Here is an 18,178-nt window from a genome sequence, read left to right on the forward strand (position 1 = left end):
TTTCAAAAATGTCTTTGAGTACTAAAAATTTTAAGATTTATTTCATTCTCTTCTTGAATCAAAGTAAGTAATTTTGTAAATCATCTGTCTCCAGAAGCTGGGACTTTAAGTCAAGCAGCAAAATGAAAATTTGGCATCATATGTAGCTGGCAGTGTTGTGACGACAAATTCCCTGCCCAACCATACACAAACCTGTTCATCTTTTTTCTCTTCATCAAGCAAATGTTCTAGCAAGTTTTTCTCACTTTCTTTTTCCTTGCATTTTGTTTTCCTTCTCTCACCTTTTTGTACTCATTATCATACCTTGAGTTCTTTTACTGTGAAGCACTGGAAGTGGTTTTTAATAGGTGTTACACTCCGATAATCTCAGGGATTACTTCTCAGTATGCATGGCCGCTTCTGTCTCAGGATCACTTATAGGCGCACCTTATTTTCTACCAGACATTATTCCTCATTTCTGGCAATGGAAAGAGATGTCTGCAAAGTAATCAGTTTTAAAATTCAGGGGCATGTGTATAGACCCAGCATTAGTTTCACAGGAAGCTGTAAAAACCCTGCTGAGTATATGTATCGCATGATTCTATGGCATTGTGATTAGTCAGTGTGGTAGAATTTGGTAATGAAGTCTATAGATTTTAATCCTAACACAGTGAAAAATCTTCTGTCTTTTCTTTGGGTTCAAACAAATTATATTACATGCATGCCCTTGCCTTAAAGTAACATGAAACTCAAATCATTTGAACACATTTGAGAAGCCAATCCTGATACTTCCATGTAAATCTCACATGTAATTCTCATCCTATCATCTCCAAAATGATATATTAGAGATGGAAAACATCCAAGAAACAACAGGAATAATCCAAAGTACTGATGTAAGGCCCATCAAGCAAAGCATATGGGAGCAAACTTCCAAATAAGCAAAATGAGGCAGTTCCTCATGCAACAGGTCTTAGGCCAGTGAAACTACTTGATGAAGGACATGGTTGATGCAAGAGGCTCTGGAGAACACTTGGCAAGTGCCTTGGAAAATGAATACTTCTGGGGTTACTAAATAGAGAAAGCACAAGAGGAACTGGTAATTCCCTATCCTAAAAAGTGTGTGAAGTTCTCCATGCTCTCACTTGTCCTCTTGCACACATGTACTGCCTCCCATTGAAAGAGGATTTTGGGCTGGACAAACCTTTTGTCTCCTCTGTTCTTAAATGAATTTTCACTAATGTGAGATTTGTATATCTGCATTTTAAAGTATAATTTTATATTCCCTTTATCAGTGATAATTATCTCATTCTAAATTTCTTTTAATTAAATATGTAAGTCTGGTACTATTTCTTGTAAGAAAAAAAAAAAAATACTGCTTCCAATATGTTTCAACAGCTTAATACAGCCAGGAGATCCAAAGTCACCAGAGACTCTGTCTTAGATAAATAAATCTTTGCCTGTTAAATATTCAATTACAAATATCTGATAAAAAGTTTAATCACCAAAAATACAGTATTTCCCATCTCTAAATTAGGAAATTACTGTATCTCATCATATATTTATTTAATGTTGATTAAAAGGAACAAATGTAAGAATAAATACTGTTCTAATTAATCCTTGGTAAGCACTCTGATCAACAAGTGCCTAAGAGCAGAGGAGCAAGCTCAGGGAAAGTTACTGAGGCAGGAGAACGTGCTTTGCACCATCAAAATCTTCAACAAACTCAGGCAGTGCAGTATGAAAAATCGTGGTTTTTTGGGTTTTTTGTTTGGTTGGTTTTTGTTTGTTTGTTTGTTTTTTGTTGTGGTTTTCGTTGGTTTTGGGTTTTGTTTGTTTGAAGAAGGCAAGTTGTCTCCCACAGAATAGAGGGTACCTGGAGATGAACTGTATCTAAAGACATAAACCTTTCTGGAAATCACAACTGAATGTACCAGCACGATGTTGCAATCGGGATCATCTGCTTAACAAGAGGTCCAAACACCCTGAAGAGCTCTCCTTTCTCTATGATCCCTTTACAGCCCTCCCTTCAATGTATTTCTTTCCCGGCACATCCTGCAATTATGCACCTTATTTCTTCCCTCTGCTTTTTCCTAGATTATCATCTCCTAGGTCTTCTTTTCCCAAAACTTTTCCACACTTAGACCAGTCTTATGAAAACCTTCAACGAGTTCATGCAAACGCTCTTGATCTTCCCTTTCTACAGCTCAAAACTGAATTCCCCACCTACCTGCCCAGATTTTCTTAGCAGTGGTAGATTTAAATGAAATACATTTCTTACTCCCCCCCAAATCAACCCTCTTCAAGGTGAGACACTGGCAACCTCCCAGGGCAAGAGAAAACATCATGCTCTGCTGTGTCCAGCTTGCTCCATCACCCAGGAGTATGGCTTTCCTTGTTTCTATCCCTCCTCTTTACTGTGCTATACTGTGAAGAAACAAAGAAATAAACAAATAAAGAAAAAAAAAAAAACAAATTTATTTTAGTACAACTTCAGCCAGCCATGCTGCAATTATGACCATCCTTTTAAAGGCTTATCGAAGAAAATTTCTGTCACAGCAATTCCCACTTCTCCAGGGGCTCAGAACTCATGGTTACCCTCTTTGCAGGTGTCAAGCAGGGAAGTGAATCTCACAGTGTCACACTGTACATCTAGTTCTTCACCTGGATTTTTTAACTAACACCCACCGAGAGAACACCTAATCCCTCTCCCATTTAAACCCCTGTGTAACTAGTGCCTTTCCTTCGGCTCTGAGAGCAGTGGATTTTGATTTCAAACAACTTTGAGCCAAATGAAAATTAAACAAATGAAAACAAAACCAAACCAACACATCCTTTTTTAACTGGCTTCAGACTGTCAAGCATGGAGGCATGTAGGGAGAACTGCCACATGCATTTCTTTTCTTCCAGCAGCAAAAACACTGCTGATGAGAGCCGCATCTTCAAAAGTCCCCTGTGGATGCAGCCGCTCCCCATGGCAGCCTGATGTTTCCTTCCTGTTTCTATTCCTGCTGTTTTCCTTTTTTTCTTTTTTAATCAAAAGGCTCCCCTGCTGAGAACTGGGTGCAGTTGCAGTATGTCTGCCTCGCTAGCAGGGTAAAAGGACACAGCACTGAATTCAGCAGTTTGTATTAGCCACCAGACATAGCACAGAGCTCTGCACTTGGTCTGACATAAAGCATGATGACGAGGGGCCAAGGCGACAGCTTCTACCTAATTCCCATGGATTTTTATCTCAAATCTGCAAATATAACACACAAAGGCACCCACATGGTCCTACCTTTCACATATTTTAAAGCTTCAAAATCATCATAGAATCATAGAATAGTTTGGGATAGAAGGGACCTTCAAAGCATATCTAGTCCAACCCCTGCCATGAGCAGGGACATCTTCACCAGGTCAGGTTGCTCAGAGCCCCATCCAGCCTGGCCTGGGATGTCTCCAGGGATGGGGCATCCAACACCTCTCTGGGCAACCTGGGACAGGGTTTCACCAATTTCTTCCCCATGTCCAGCCTGAATCTTCCCTCTTCTCATTTAAAACCATCACCCCTTGTCCTGTCATAACATACCCTTCTAAAAAGTCTGTCCTTATCTTTCTGGCCCCTTTCCCCCAGCTGGCCCCATCTTTTTCTGGCCCCTTTTAAGCACTGAAAGGCCGCAATAAGGTCTCCCTGGAGCCTTCTCTTCTCCAGCTGAACACCCCAACTCTCTCATCTTGTTCTCTTGGCAGAGCTGTTCCAGACCTCTGATCATCCCTGAAGCTGCTCCTCAGTAGTAGACAGGGCCACAGCAGGAGACACCACCTTGCTTCTGAGTAACTTTGAGAGAAAAGCACTAATTTTAGTGTAGCTGGGCTTGAAAGGGAAATAGGGAATCTGGTTTTGCTAATGCCTATATAACGTATAGGAAACCAGCTTGCTGATCCAGCATGTGAGAGTGTGACCATCATCTTGCCTGTCAGAGGGAAACCTATTTTTCCTGCTTTGTTTTAAAAAATCAGCAGGAACAAAATTCACAGTTATGGGGAGCAGGCGTTAGTAGGACTCTGACAAGAAGGAGAACTGAAGCCCAAGGACATCTCTTGTCTCTTCCAGCCACCTTTGATTCACTAATTGTTCCATTTGATATTACTCAAGCAATTAAATGTATTTTCCAGCTCTTCATCTTAGGCACTTAAGCCATTTCTCAGGGAACATCACAGTACTGACTTTCAGGCTCATTTTCACCCTTTGCACAACTCCAGCTCTTTCTCCTCCTTGTACACCCCCAAGATCCTCCCCACTTGCCTGGGCTTCTTCCCCAAGGGACTCTGCATCCTATCCTCTCTGTGTAGCATGGCACTGCCAATGCCCTCCTCTTCACTCGTTCCCTTTCATCTCGGTTCTCCCAGGTGACTTTCATGCCACCAGCCCTGTCCCTGGGCCAGACTCTTCACTCAACCTGGCAAGATGCAGAGATGTGACAAATATAAAGCTATTGCACTGAAAGTCCGAGGACATTTTTTACTGCATACGAGTATTTAGATGTTCAGCAGCTAAAGCCATGTTTTGACACCTCAAGAGCATATTTGACTTGGAGGCCCAACAACAGTCAGTGACACCCAAAGGAATGGTTAGAGTCCAGCAGGCTTTGGAACAATTAGGTTGCCTAAGAGACTCTTAAACACAGGGTTTTGCACATATGAAAATCTTGACCTCCTCAAGACATCAAACTACTCAAAAAACGCACAAAAAAAAAATTAAATATTTGACCATTACAGTGTTACTTCTGCTTTCCTAGGGTGTGACATTCTTCACAAACAGGACTTTCTCAAGTAATTTCTCCCTCTAAATTCAGAAGTTGTTGTACATGCCAAAGGATTATTTTCTCAGATTATTGCAGCACATATGCTCCACCAGCACCCCAGCACTGCAGAGAGCTGGGCATTGAGGTGCTCCTAAGACAAGATATGAAGCTTCTCTCCAGCTTGCTCCTGCAGACTGTATTAATTTTTAAAAGAGCCAAATTGATTTCTCATTTCATTCTCTCTAGCAGTAATGAACAAAACAGCTACATGGCAGAAACGGTCTCCTCCACAGCCTGTTACAGTCTGTTAAAAGGCCATTAATTCCTGTGTTTCCTGCCTTTAGTGAACAGGTTACTGTCACTACTGAGCCTTGGCAATTGCCTAGTACCTGAAAGGCAGGAGCAGGGCAACTTCTCTTCAGTGCTCTCAGGGTAGAGATACACAGAAATCTTTGAAGAATATGATCCAGGACGGGGTGTAAAATCAAAATTATGGTTCAAACGGTTTAACATTTTCCTATCTTCTTTTTCATTGTGACAGTCATGACAGAGCATGAGCCTTTATTCTGCTTTGGCAACACAGGTTGTCACTTCATGAAGTCTTTTAGACTAAGAATAGTGATCAACCATCTCTAAAGCATGTGGACATTTCCACTGACACCAGTACTACATAGAAGTTCACTGTGTGCTTATTTAACCAGCACCTGTGTCTTCATGAGTCACAACAGAGGTTTTCTGAAGGCCATCCCCAGCAAAACCTCCATGTGCGGGTGACCAAGCAGCAGTGCCACACACTTCCGTGAGGTTCTAGACCAGAACAGCCTTCTTCAGTCCTTCTGTATTTTCATCTGGTCCACAAAGTATTTTCCTTCAGTGCGGTGTCTTTACCTCAGCATAAGGTCACCCTTAGGGCCCCTTAGGGTTGTGGGGCTCTTTGCAATTGGAGGTGGAAGTTCACTGAAACCTTAAACACCACAAACCAATGTGCTCTGCTCCAGCTGTGCCTCTTAGAAAATGTTTCAAGTACATTTGAAAAGCCAGAGCACTCAGAAAAATACTGCAGAAATAAGCTGCCATGAGGTTGGGCATACCAGAATCAGGAGTGGGATGGATTCTCTTTAAACCATTAAGGCCAGTATATTCATTCACTTAAACCTTTTTAAAACACATCAAAATTAATTAACTAGTATCTTTAGCAAGGTGGACAGTGAAACAATCGGAGTAACCCAATTTGCTTTATGCCTTCACCAGATTTACATTAGCGAAACCACCTGTGAGCACATTCTAGCTTACATCAACTTAAAACAAGACAGGAACTGGGGCAAGTGTGTGGTTCTCATCTGGCAGGACCTGGGTTCAACGAGCTGCAGTTCCTTCCTAATGCAGACCCCCAAACATGCACAAGACTGAAAACTGCACTGCCCAAGGTAGAAGAGTTTGTTCCTCTGATGACAAACAGAAAAAAATGAGTTTTTATTTCATGCCAACAGCCCAACCTTGCCAAGGGAAAGGTTTGACAACTCAGATGGTCACTTGGAAGCTGTCAATATTTTGGTCCATGGATGAGCAGCCGAGAGAAGCCTCAACCCAACTAACCACATAACAGCTCTCTAGCAGGGCAATTTTAATCTTAATGGCTGTCAAAGCAGCAGCTTACAGCAAATCCTTTTTCACAATGAAAAATATTAGCAATCACCAAGTTCTTAATATCTATGCAAAGCAAACTATAAATAATTCATTTACTCCACAATCATTTGCATCGTTTGAAATGCATCAATGCTTTTATCAATACAGAGCAATGGATTTACACTGTACAGAAAAGACTTGAGGGCATTTGGGCTATCCAAGTATTGCCGATCTGAGTGTTATTACTGAAAGTAAACCGAAATAAATTACCTCAGTTACTACATGATTACTTTTTTTCAGTATGGTAAATAAAACTTATTAGTTCCAGGTCATTAAATTCAATATTAGACTTTAAAAGAGCCTAGAGATTCTATGATGTTATTAGCAAAACATGGAATAAAACATATGTGCTTCAATATTAAAGATAAAATAATTACTCTATTATATTTAGATATTAGTTATTAGTGCATTTTTCAGAAGGACTTGTGAGATAAAAGCCTAGCTGCCATTCTCAGATGCAAGCTAGGCTCATGGTGGTTCTAGCTCTCACTGAGTGGCAGGTTTCCAAATAACTGAACCATTTCTGAAAATGCCATTCAGAGTCTTTTGCTAATTTACTCACTGTTCCTCTTCAGACCAAAATAAATACTAGCTTGCCAGTGTTCCAAGTTCTTGCCTTTGGCTACAACCTCTTTGCAAGGACTGTCTCGCTGTGTCTGGCCAGTGTCAAGCACAAAGAAGATACACTCCTAGTTGGAGCCTCTAGTCACTAACATTCAGATAAAAATCCTGGCAACAGCTGCCGCTACATAAGCTTTGTCTTGCAAGATGACAACAGCAAGGCAGGAAAAACATCCGCTGAGAAGTAAGTAATGATGGCACATTGCATCAAATCAATTGTAATAACCACAGACAGTATATTATAGACTGCTATTATGTTCTTCTAACTTCAACAGCAGCTAAGTACTTTCAATGTGGGCACAATATATTTGCTATTAGGCACAAAGACAGAAGATAGGCATAAGTGTCTGCAAGTGGTGCATGGAGGGTGTTGGTCTCTTCTCCCAAGTAACAAGTGATAAGACGAGAGGAAGTGGCTTCAGGTTGCATGAAGGGAGGTTTAGATTGGGTATTAGGAAACGTTTCTTCCCAGAAAGGGTTGCAGGCATTGGAACTGTCTGCCCAGGAAAGCGGTTGAGTCACCATCCCTGGAGATGTTTAAAAAACACATAGATAAGGTTCTTAGGGACATGGTTTAGTGCTAGAATTAAGTTATGGTTGAACTCAATGATCTTGATGGTCTCTTCAAACCAAAATGATTCTATTGATTCCATATGGTTCAGTCTTTACTGCTTTACTGCTCACTTTTTGATGCTACATCCCTGCTCGCTTTTTGATGCTACATCCCTGTGGAAATGGCGGAGTGCTCCTGAGATGATGGGGGTCAGATTCACAGTTGAAAGGAATCACTGCAGCTCTGGAAGGCCACGAAGACAGTACTCATAACCTGACTGGCTTCTCAGGCCAGGTCCAGGTATTGACTATGAATTATTGTTTTCAGGACAAATTGGTTGACTGAGCTGCTCTTCAGCACAAAATTCAACCACTCTTCTTTATCTTGGGTTCTCTCCACCACTACAGGAACATTGCAGTATCCCAGTGAGCTCTTCGGAAACCTGAACTAAAATCTTGTGTGAGAGGAATCACAGGGAAAGCCCAGTAACTGTGAAGCCTAATCACAAAATTGTGCAGCCTGACAGCAGAACTGCTGAGCAGTTAGAGATTAGACTAACGAGTGGCCCATCTGTCATTAGTAAGAGAGCTAACAAAGGGCCAGCACAGGACACTCCTGATGGGGTATGGAGGAAGATATGTAAGTGAGGAAATGTCCAAATACAACTTTTAAGAGATGCGGTATGAAATGAGCTGCTAATTGGAGCTTGCATGCATGCTTAGCATATGGACAACATAATTACAGTTGTACAGTAAAGGAAAGCTCACAATAGAGGATGAAGACGGAATGTAGTGGGGTGCGACGCACCGAGCGATGAGCAGACAAGTACAGGAGGAGGCACGGGATGGATGGGGCTGGAACAGAGACGCAGCTTGGACTCTTTGCACCTGGATTGCACGATTTGATCACCAACACAATCTCAAATGTCCTGTACTACATTGCTATATACCTACTATACCATGTCAGCAAGAGTGAAACCTTCACAGTAAATCCAGTTCTTACTTATGCTACAGGGCAAATATGAGCGACAGTAGTCCCTGGAAATGAACTAGAAATAAGCTATGGAGCAGTCATTTCTGGTCTATGAATGTGTTGCTCCCCTCTGGAGTGCTCTTACTGAGGCAACAATATCTGGGGCAGTAGAAGACACTGAAAGGAGCAGTTAATTAAACAAAAAAATATTTTCTCTCCCTAAACCACTGGATAAGAATACAAATGGGAATTTGAAATTACAGATGGCATCACAGACGTTCTAAGAGGTTCAAAGTTCGACCTTTGGCACATCTCTCACTCAAGTAAAATTAATTGCAATTCCAATAAAAAAGATCCAAACATCCACAACCACCCACAAGTTTTGATTGAAAGCTTAGAGAAAGTCTGTAATCTTTGCAATGGAAGTGTAGTTCTCTCTTTTTTTCTTTTCTTTTTCACTAGCTCCTTTGAAATCAATGGAATGACAGTGCTATTGATCAGAAATACGTTATTTTTCTACTTGCCCACTGTGAATAAAGAAAATGCTTAAGAATCAGCTCATCCCATCAATATCAGTGAGCTTTCAGCATAGTTTTAAGTGCCACCCTGAATAAAAAATACTTTTTTAATTTTAACACTTGCTCTAACACTCATTCAAGTCAAAGGAAAGACCTTGCTCCTTTATAGATTTTGAATCAGCCTCAACTTGCTGGGAAGAACACAGATATTTTACTGACTGAACTGTTTTGGAAGGAAATCCCTCAAATGATTGAAATATTCCTAAACATGCAGCACACTTGATCTTTGGTGAGGCCACCAAACTTCCATCATCTGCAATGACGAAGGGCGAAAGGAAGGAAATAAAACTTTGAAGTGCCAAGAGGACCAATTTTTGCAGATCTCTGAATGACCATGATATTTTCCTATATAATTAACTGGAGAAGGGAAAGAAGGATTAACAACATCTACCTGTATTTTAACAATTATGTGGATTCTGCACAAAATATCAACTCGTTTTGTGAGCTGACATGCAATTTTAAACAAGCAATTTTTAAATATACAATTTTTCTGTTAAGGCATTCCAGCGCTCTTGTTATACTAAGATTTATTAGTTCGGCTTTCATGTTTTCAAAGTCTTTTATTTACATTCTAAAAACTGAGAATCAAGGACCAATTGCAACGTGTGCTTCGGAATCGGGCTACTGGTCTTTCATCTTACTTATCAGGGACCTTAATCAAAATTCCACCACTTAGCCAGCCAGAGAAAGCTGTGAAACACAACTGTAACACAGAAAAGTAATTGATGTTGTAAAATGGTTTTGGGTCCTTGGATGAATGAGATTGCAGGTTAGCAACTTGCCCTTGAATGTGAAATCATCCTTGGGTAAATCTACAGAATATCTACTGGCTTCTTAAAATTTCTCTAGACATATTAAAATCAGTATCAGTGGTATTAATGGCACAGCAACAGAACAAGTCCTTCTAAAATATCTATGCATGTGTACACAACTCTACTTTGTGCTTTGTCCTTTACAGAAATAATATTTCAGTAATTTCAGATCAGGCAAGGCTGATACTAAATTGCAGTGAAGTCAGTAAGAGTGCATGGGAGGATGGAGATGGATTTGAAAACATTCACGATTGGAGTCTTAATAAAAGTTTATATGGCACCAGTACATGACCATAATTGGAGAAGCATGGGAAATACTGTTTCTTCACAGAAGACTACAGTTTTGTGGAAAATATGCCTTACATCCATGTAAAGCTGTACTCATCAGATGGGGGATATTATACCTAGCTCTATGGCAATACTTCATTCTCTGTCCCTGAAAAAGTTTATTTAAATCATTATCACTCCCTCATACTCTAGCAAATAAAGAAAATAGCAATGAAGGTCTCCATAAAACACCTCTTCCACCATAAGGGGTATCAGTGCTAAAAAACCCCCAGGATGCTAGACAAATAATCCTGAACTTCAATGGAGCTAATATTTCCACTATCGTTATTCCCAGAGAGCAGTTATGGGGAGCACCGTTGCCCCAGATTACACAACCTGAAAAAGAGTTTCTGCCCATCATCAGGTGTGTTTGTGAAGGTGCGTATGGTTTGCAACTGCTTTCCCCTGTAGCTGGATTGGTGGGAGAAGTCAGAAACAGCTGTGCTGAGGATGGCTGGGGAACACGTTAATTCAGCACTAGCCTTTACCATTCTCTCTTTTCATTACAGGTATTAAAATTGTTCCCAATGGCCATAACAGACAAGATAAGGCAAACACAAAGGAGGATTCAATCCAGTTCCCTATTAAATTCGAAAGAAAAACTAATAACTTCAGTGATAATAGAAGCTGGACTGGAACCTACATGAACAGCATACCACAAATCATTTTATTCTTGCCAAAGCTTGTTCAGACTGCAGCAATTTCTAGGGAGAGCTGGAAACTACATCCCCAAAACAGCTCTACTCCAGCAAATACAACGTGCATTAATTCAAGTATTATTTGGTTTTCCCCTGACTAGAAAACATAAGGCAGCAGAGGATGAAAAGAGCACATGGATTGTGTGCAAGCACCAGCCCAGCTGCTGCTGGACCACTGTTTGCCCGTTGCTTAGTAATGCTTTAGCTCTCAGCCAGAAAAAATGTTTTGATGGGGGAATATAAACCTGAAGTTTTGTTTATGGTAAAATAATGACTGTGATAGTGCTCCAATCACTTCTTCCAACCAGGTGCTACATCACCTACTGAATGCTGGAAGCTCTTTGGGACAAAGGCTGCAGTCTTCAATGTTTAGTTACAAGCCCACTGGAGAGCCTTAAGTTAAAAAAAATAAAAATATATATATATAATAACAGAGCAGTATTTGCATATTTATCAGGTGAAAGCTGGAACAAGAATTTCAGGATTGAAATTTTGAGCACAGTTCTGGCCAACCAGCTCTAGTTGCCCTTGCTTGAGCAGACAGTTGGACAAGGTGATCTCCTGAGGTCCCTTCCAACCTCAACCACCCCTTGATTCTGTAATTTCAGAAGCAAAGAAAGAATCGGAGAAATAAAGAAGGAAATAAAAAAGAGACACCCAGAAAGCAAGGAAGCAAAGCAAAGACACCACAACACGTTCATGCCTCACTTACCAGTTATCCATTTAGCCTCTGGGTCATGAATTTTGAAATCATCACTGAAGACATCTTCCACTGTTATCTTCTTCTTCTGAGACAAGCTGTTATCTTCAGCTGTAAAACATTTGAAAACAAACTGTCATTATTTCTACTTTGAAATGTATCTGAAATTACAGCAGCTGTGAATAGCACCATGTCTCGTTCAGAACCAGTGCACATTAAGCTTTCTGTCACACATAAGCCTCTTCCCACTGTCAGTGTTATAAAAGGACCATGTAGTTCTCCAGAAACAGAAACCTCCTGGTTATTTGTATCCAGATTCAACAATCACAAAAAGACCAAAATATGGTCCAAAACACACATTTTTGGACATAACCTGACCAAAGAAGATGTTAAAAGTCATCAACACACACCTGTAGAAGTCATAGTGCTATATAGTGCTGACAATTCTGAAAAATATTAAAGCTACTTAACACTAAGATTATTCTGAAATAATTAGTTAAATTTAAAAAAAAAAAGACATTTTTATAGCTAATATTTTTATTTCCTTAAAAATTGTCATGTAGAACCACCACTAGAAAGGTATTTAACATTATAAGGGCTTAGACAGATTACTTCAGAAATTCACAAAGGATTTTCCATGGGAATCAGACACTTGACTGTAGAAACATCTTTGACAAATCTATGAGACATAACCCTAAATCCTTAAGTGTTGCATAGCTGGCCCATACTAATTTTCATTTTTAGTGAAAGGATATACAATTTCATTTGCAAACATGGGAATCTGGACAGCTTTTAGAGTGAAGAATTAGATTGACAGTTTAAGATACTGTAAGATCAACTTGTAATAAAGTTTCCTTCATTTAGTTTGCTCTTCCTAAGTCTACTCTAGCACTGTTTTCTCCACAAAGAAATACTCGCTGTACATCTTTCTCTGCTGCCCTACATAGAGTCCTCTTCATGTTTCTTGTGATTCAGTCAGATTGCCAACAGACTTCTGATGCAAATAATCACCTGAAGAAACCACAAAACCGATTTCAAACCAAATAAAACCAAGACACAAACTGAGCCACTTCAGGTTTGCCACAGCCAGCATCTTCTCCTGTGCCAAAATTACAGCTTCTCATCTCCCTCACCATCTCTTCACTATGTATTATAATAATTCCCATGAACACAACACAGAGGTCCTTGGGCTTGTAACTGAAGTGTTTATGTTGAATCAGTGGATTCTTGGGCCTTACAGATGAAAAGTATATGTATTACATCACAGAACTCTTTACTGGGTGCTTAGTTGATACAAAAATGTATTTTTCATTTTCTCAAAGCTGAATTTTTTAAAGAAAAACTGAAACCAACAATTTTGGTTAACATATTATTATTTTTTTTTTCTCCATACAGTATTTTTTTTTTTAATGACAAGAAGTCACCTCCTATGAATAATTTGCTTCCAACTTTCAATTTTTTGCTGAAAAAATATTTTCATGGAAACCTTTCAGTCAGTTTAAACACATTTGCTATTTAAAGGAGCATGTGAGGCCACATTCCGAGTTTTTCCACAGCAGGTGTGCGTGCTTCAGTATCTCTCCTCACTACAGCATCCTCACGTCTGAGCTCTATTGGTATCATGCAGCCTTAGCTTTCTTGAACATCGTTTAATACTAAACTTGTTACACTGAACACACTGGTTCTTAGGAACAGTGGAAACAGACTCTCTGATACCATTTAACTGAGGAAAAAAGTCTTCTCTACTACACTAAATTGAAGCCTCTGAGCTGAGAGCCCTGAAAATTACTTATGAACAATGTTTTGTTCCATTAAAAAGTGGTTCAATATAAACTACTGTTTTTACAAAATTAAATTATATTCTTCAATTTCCATTTTATCTTTTTTTAAGTCTGATTGAGGTTTCAATCACACTGCGCAGTGTGGCTTCCAAATGCCAAGGCACAGTAATACAAGTCCTCAGCCAAATCCCTCCGTGTGACAGCATTGCGCCAAGTTCTTCTGCATAATTTTATTTATTAAAATGAAAAATAGAGATCAGAGGAGCACCAGGAAACTGTTCCAATTAGTTCCCACCATGGTGCAAGGTCCCAGCACTGGATACTCGGGGAGACCAGGCAGTGCAGAGCAGGAGCTTGGAGCTCACGTACAACCCCGATCTTGCAGCTGTTTCAGGTGCTGCCTCCAAAATGCCACCCTGAGGAACACGGACACCTTCTTTACCACCATGAGGACATAAAGACAGGCACAAGCAAATCTCTGTGCTGGAGATTTGGGTATGGGCAAGGTGGGAAGCCTTTCTCATTCCTTCTTTCTGTGCAGGATAGGGACAAACGGTCTGGGGGCAGGTAGCAACTGAAGCATGCACACCCAGAAGACTTCCTGAGGTACACTGAGATTCCTTTTCTGTCTCCTGCAGTGGGCTGTAAGACACACAATAGGTCCTATAATGAACTACGGACAACATTAATCTCAGCTGCAATAGGTTCTATAATGAAGCATGGACAACATTAATCTCAGCCATAGAGCTGGGGAGAAAACAAGTAACTAAATAATCAATCAATTTATGTTTTTTTTAGTAAAAAATTCAGATTTACTGACCTCTCATCTAACAGATAGGTAAGTTGGATAGCTCATTAAGGATGTCTACTCCATTTCTCTGTCCCCAAAGAAAACACTTACAGGGGAAGAATTGCAGAATCATAGAATCATTTTGGTTGGAAAAGACCCTCAAGATCATCACGTCCTACCATTAACCTAACACTGTCACTAAACCGCGTCCCTAAGAACCTCATCTACATGTCTCTTAAACACCTCCAGGGATGATGATTCAACCACTTCCCTGAGCAGCCTGTTCCAATGCCTGACAGAAATGCAACTGTGGGATCTCAGGTAGCCCACCCTGTCCTGAGCAGCAGTCTCTGAGCATGCCGTAGAGTGTCTAAGCCAGCTGCTGGACACAAGTTGTGTCCACACCCAACTGCAGAGACCTTAAGGTCTCCTTGGGTTTACAGAAGGAGAGGATCAAGCATCTGCTACCACCTTTTTTACACTCATGTCCCCCATCCCCAGCAGACCCAGATGGCAGCTGCCAACCAGGGCCAGCAGTATTCCAGCAGTGAAGGTGGCACAAGAACTTGCAATTTGAGTGCCAAGTCAGAAACCCAGCATCCAATCAGCCAAGATACATACTGAGAGGAACAAGTGAAAAACTTTCTTGTTTTATTTTTGTTTCAATGTTGAAGACATGATAGGCACCCAGCACTGGTCAAACCTTTTGGGTTCATCTGTCTGCATCTCAACTTTGAAGTCAGCACTGAACTGATACAATCCTGTTCTCCAGAATACAAACAGAACAAAGATCCTCCAAAAACCCAGAAAACTCACAACAGAAGGAAAAAGATCTACGAACTGACCTTCCTGCCTCTTTCCCGTCTGCAGTACCAATCCTTTCTTTGAAGCTTCCTCTCAACTCCAGCTACGTTCAAAGGTTGGTTGATGGGTCAGAAGGTTTAAGTCACCTTTGGGTGCTCACTTTCCTTTCTGCCATCCCTCGGGCTCAGCTCCAGGTCGGTGTGAGATGCTTTCCTCACACAACTCTCAGGCTACTGTGTGTTGCAAGCACGCGGGTGAGTGTCCATGAATGTCCACCTCTCAACAGCCAGCATGCCAGGAGCTCCTTTCCCACTTGAGCATACCTGCTGGATCCCCAGGCAGACCTAATCCCTTTTTTCCCTCAGATGATGTCTCTGTACCCAAAAGGTGGTGGCCAGAGAAGGCAGACAAGCAGCTTCTCTCCCTTCTGTAAAATCCTACTTTATTTTAAAGACATATAACATACATTTATATATAACTATTTTAAACAAAGATATTACACTTATGCACATCTGGTCACAGGATATTTCCTTGCTCTTCCCAACTAGCAAAAGTCATGCTAGGTGATGCATTTGGCTGTCTGGTAGCATGCTGTGAATTAATGCCATACAATGACTTCCTCAGCAACTCCTGTTAAAAAGTGTTTCCTATGAATTTTGCAAAAAAATTAGTATGGAATTGCATGGACTTTATTTTTTTAAAGCAAAAGGTCAGATTTGAAAGGAGCAAACTTGATGTATATGTCCAGAAAGCTTTAAATATCAGGAACAGATGTGCAAAAAGTCTTTATTTGCCTCCATCTCCACAGGGGACTAGAAAGCAGCCTTTTCCTAAGCAAAATGTCGAATGGAACATTGAGGAGGTTTTTTTAATCAAAATTTCTGTAGAATTGAGTCCTCTTTTCAGCTTTGTTTTTGTGTGTGCATGCATACACGCATAACTATACATTTTACATGTGTTTATATTAAACAAATACACACAATGCTGCTAGGACAGGACCCATACAAGGGCCATTTGCTGCAACAAGTGGGCAGCCACCAAGTAGGGAAAACTCAGTCCCACACTTTAATCATTTGTATAAATAGCTTCACAATTTTTCAAAAGTGGGTGGAAGGTCAGGACTCACACACACGGGAAATCAGAGTCCCTCAGCATTGGCAATTGTGTGTATGTGATGTACTATAGTGTAATTAAATGCAAACTTTCACCAGTTACTGCTTCTTTTGAGAATGTCGTTCTAGAATAACAAAGGATATACAAGTCATAGAAATGCTGAAATTTTGTTAGGATTTTATAAAATGAGACATCAGCCTTAGTTAGCAATTAAGCACTGCTACTGTAATTACGATGTCCACGGAATACAAAAAGCACTGTTCTCAGTTTATGAGTAAATCTTAAATCTGGGTGAGCGTCCTACCCCTGAGAAACCCAGACCAACAGGGATTTCAGCTTTTCTGCAGTTGAATCCAGAGTTAAAACTTTCTCTAAAGGTTTGGGCTGATTTACAAAAGAATCTCGAAGAAGTGTATAAATCCCTTTTTTCCTCCGTTATTAAAAATCATCATCATCTGCCCTGCTAAGCAAACCTTCCCTCTCCCCCACTCTGTCACTCATTCTTGTTTTTGTCTGAGACTACCCCAGCTTTCACAGTATTGGGAAATAACATCATCATGCTGCAAGTTATGGGTGCAGTCAACCACTTTTCTTTGTCCAAACATGGACTACAAGACTGCATGCTGCACTCTATCTCGTGTATGTCCCAAATTACTCTCTGTAGGCATTGCATGATGTTCAGCACTGAGTTTAGAGTATCTGCATTGCCTGCCTTGGTATTACACTGCAAAATGGGCCTTCAAACCAACAGTGAAGTCCTTAGAGAACAATGGTTTCCCAGCCAGGGAGAGGGCAAAGATAGACAGGAACAATTAAGGAATTCAGAGGTAAAATGCAAAAGGATATTTGTAGTAGCATAATGGCCAGGCTGGACTCCAACACCATCATCAGAAGGAAGATTTTAAAATGTTTGAAGTATTCCAAGACACTGTGCTCTGCCTTTGTCAGACTGCATCACCCTACTTGAAACATTTCCAAAGGTGTTTTTGTTTGTGTTATTTGATTATTTTTGATGTCACCGTCACACTTGGCAGCAGCTCCCCATGCACACCCACAAAACTGTTTCTCCTCCTTCCTTCGCTGTCATCCTGTCCCTTCCTCACCTCTTGTTCAAGTATCCATCACTTATTTTTCAGTTTGGCTACCAAAGGATAAACATTTCTTCTGCCAGTGAACAATTTTATGGCAGGGAAATGTAGACTCCGCTTTTCCTTTCGGACAGCCTCCTCCATCTTCTCCACTCCTACCTTCTTGGGACGTGACATCTCCAGTCAGGATTACCAATGTAATATTTTTTACATTTGTCAAACCAGTCTCAATGTCTCACTTAGTACTGGCTAGTGGGAAATGCCTGTGAAATTAGCCTCCTGTTACCCTCTGCCATAGTGCATCCTAGTAATAAGTTCTGGGGTCAGTGGCCCAGAAGAAGACAGAACTCAGCTGCTGCCAAATCATAGCAGCAACTTAAGCTATCTATTTTACCCTTGGCAGAGTCTCCCCATGAAGCAGTCTGGATCCATCATAAAAACAGAAGCAGTACTGAGCTCAGAGTTTTTGTATTTGCACACAGGACACAGCTCTGAAACACCAGCAGGGGAAAAAACAACCCAAACCCAGCAAACCAGGTAATCGGAGATCTCAAAAACCACGGATGGAAACTTTAGCATAGAAAATGACTTTGTGTATTCCTAAGTTTTAAGCTCAGAGACTCTCTCAACAGTGCTATTTGGAGTTGTTGCAAAGTACATACTAATAATTGTGTGATTTATGTGTATACATGTGTGTGAACATGTATCCCAAACAATCTATTTCTGTATGCATATGCAAATATAAACACACAAATACACTTGTGAATTTTACTTATAATTGAAGGTGGGTATTTCACTTTCCCACTTCATACTGCATAAAAAGAAGGTCATCATCATAAATGATATTTACTTGTGTCTTTCTAATTTAGAGAACATTAACTACAGCATCCCA

General features: G+C 40.4%; 1 protein-coding gene across 4 annotated transcripts in view; it reads right to left on the reverse strand.

The window, feature by feature from the left end:
* Positions 1–18,178, reverse strand: part of DPP6 (dipeptidyl peptidase like 6) — a 563,202-nt gene that overhangs the window by 155,741 nt on the left and 389,283 nt on the right. For all 4 annotated transcript variants that reach the window (XM_065831232.2, XM_071805326.1, XM_065831231.2 and 1 more), the window contains exon 3: positions 11,723–11,821. In XM_065831232.2, coding sequence (XP_065687304.1) covers positions 11,723–11,821 — 99 coding nt within the window. The remainder of the gene's footprint in view (positions 1–11,722; positions 11,822–18,178) is intronic.

This window comes from Patagioenas fasciata, chromosome 2 (genome assembly GCF_037038585.1).
Source record: "Patagioenas fasciata isolate bPatFas1 chromosome 2, bPatFas1.hap1, whole genome shotgun sequence".
NCBI classification, from domain to species: Eukaryota; Metazoa; Chordata; class Aves; order Columbiformes; family Columbidae; genus Patagioenas; species Patagioenas fasciata.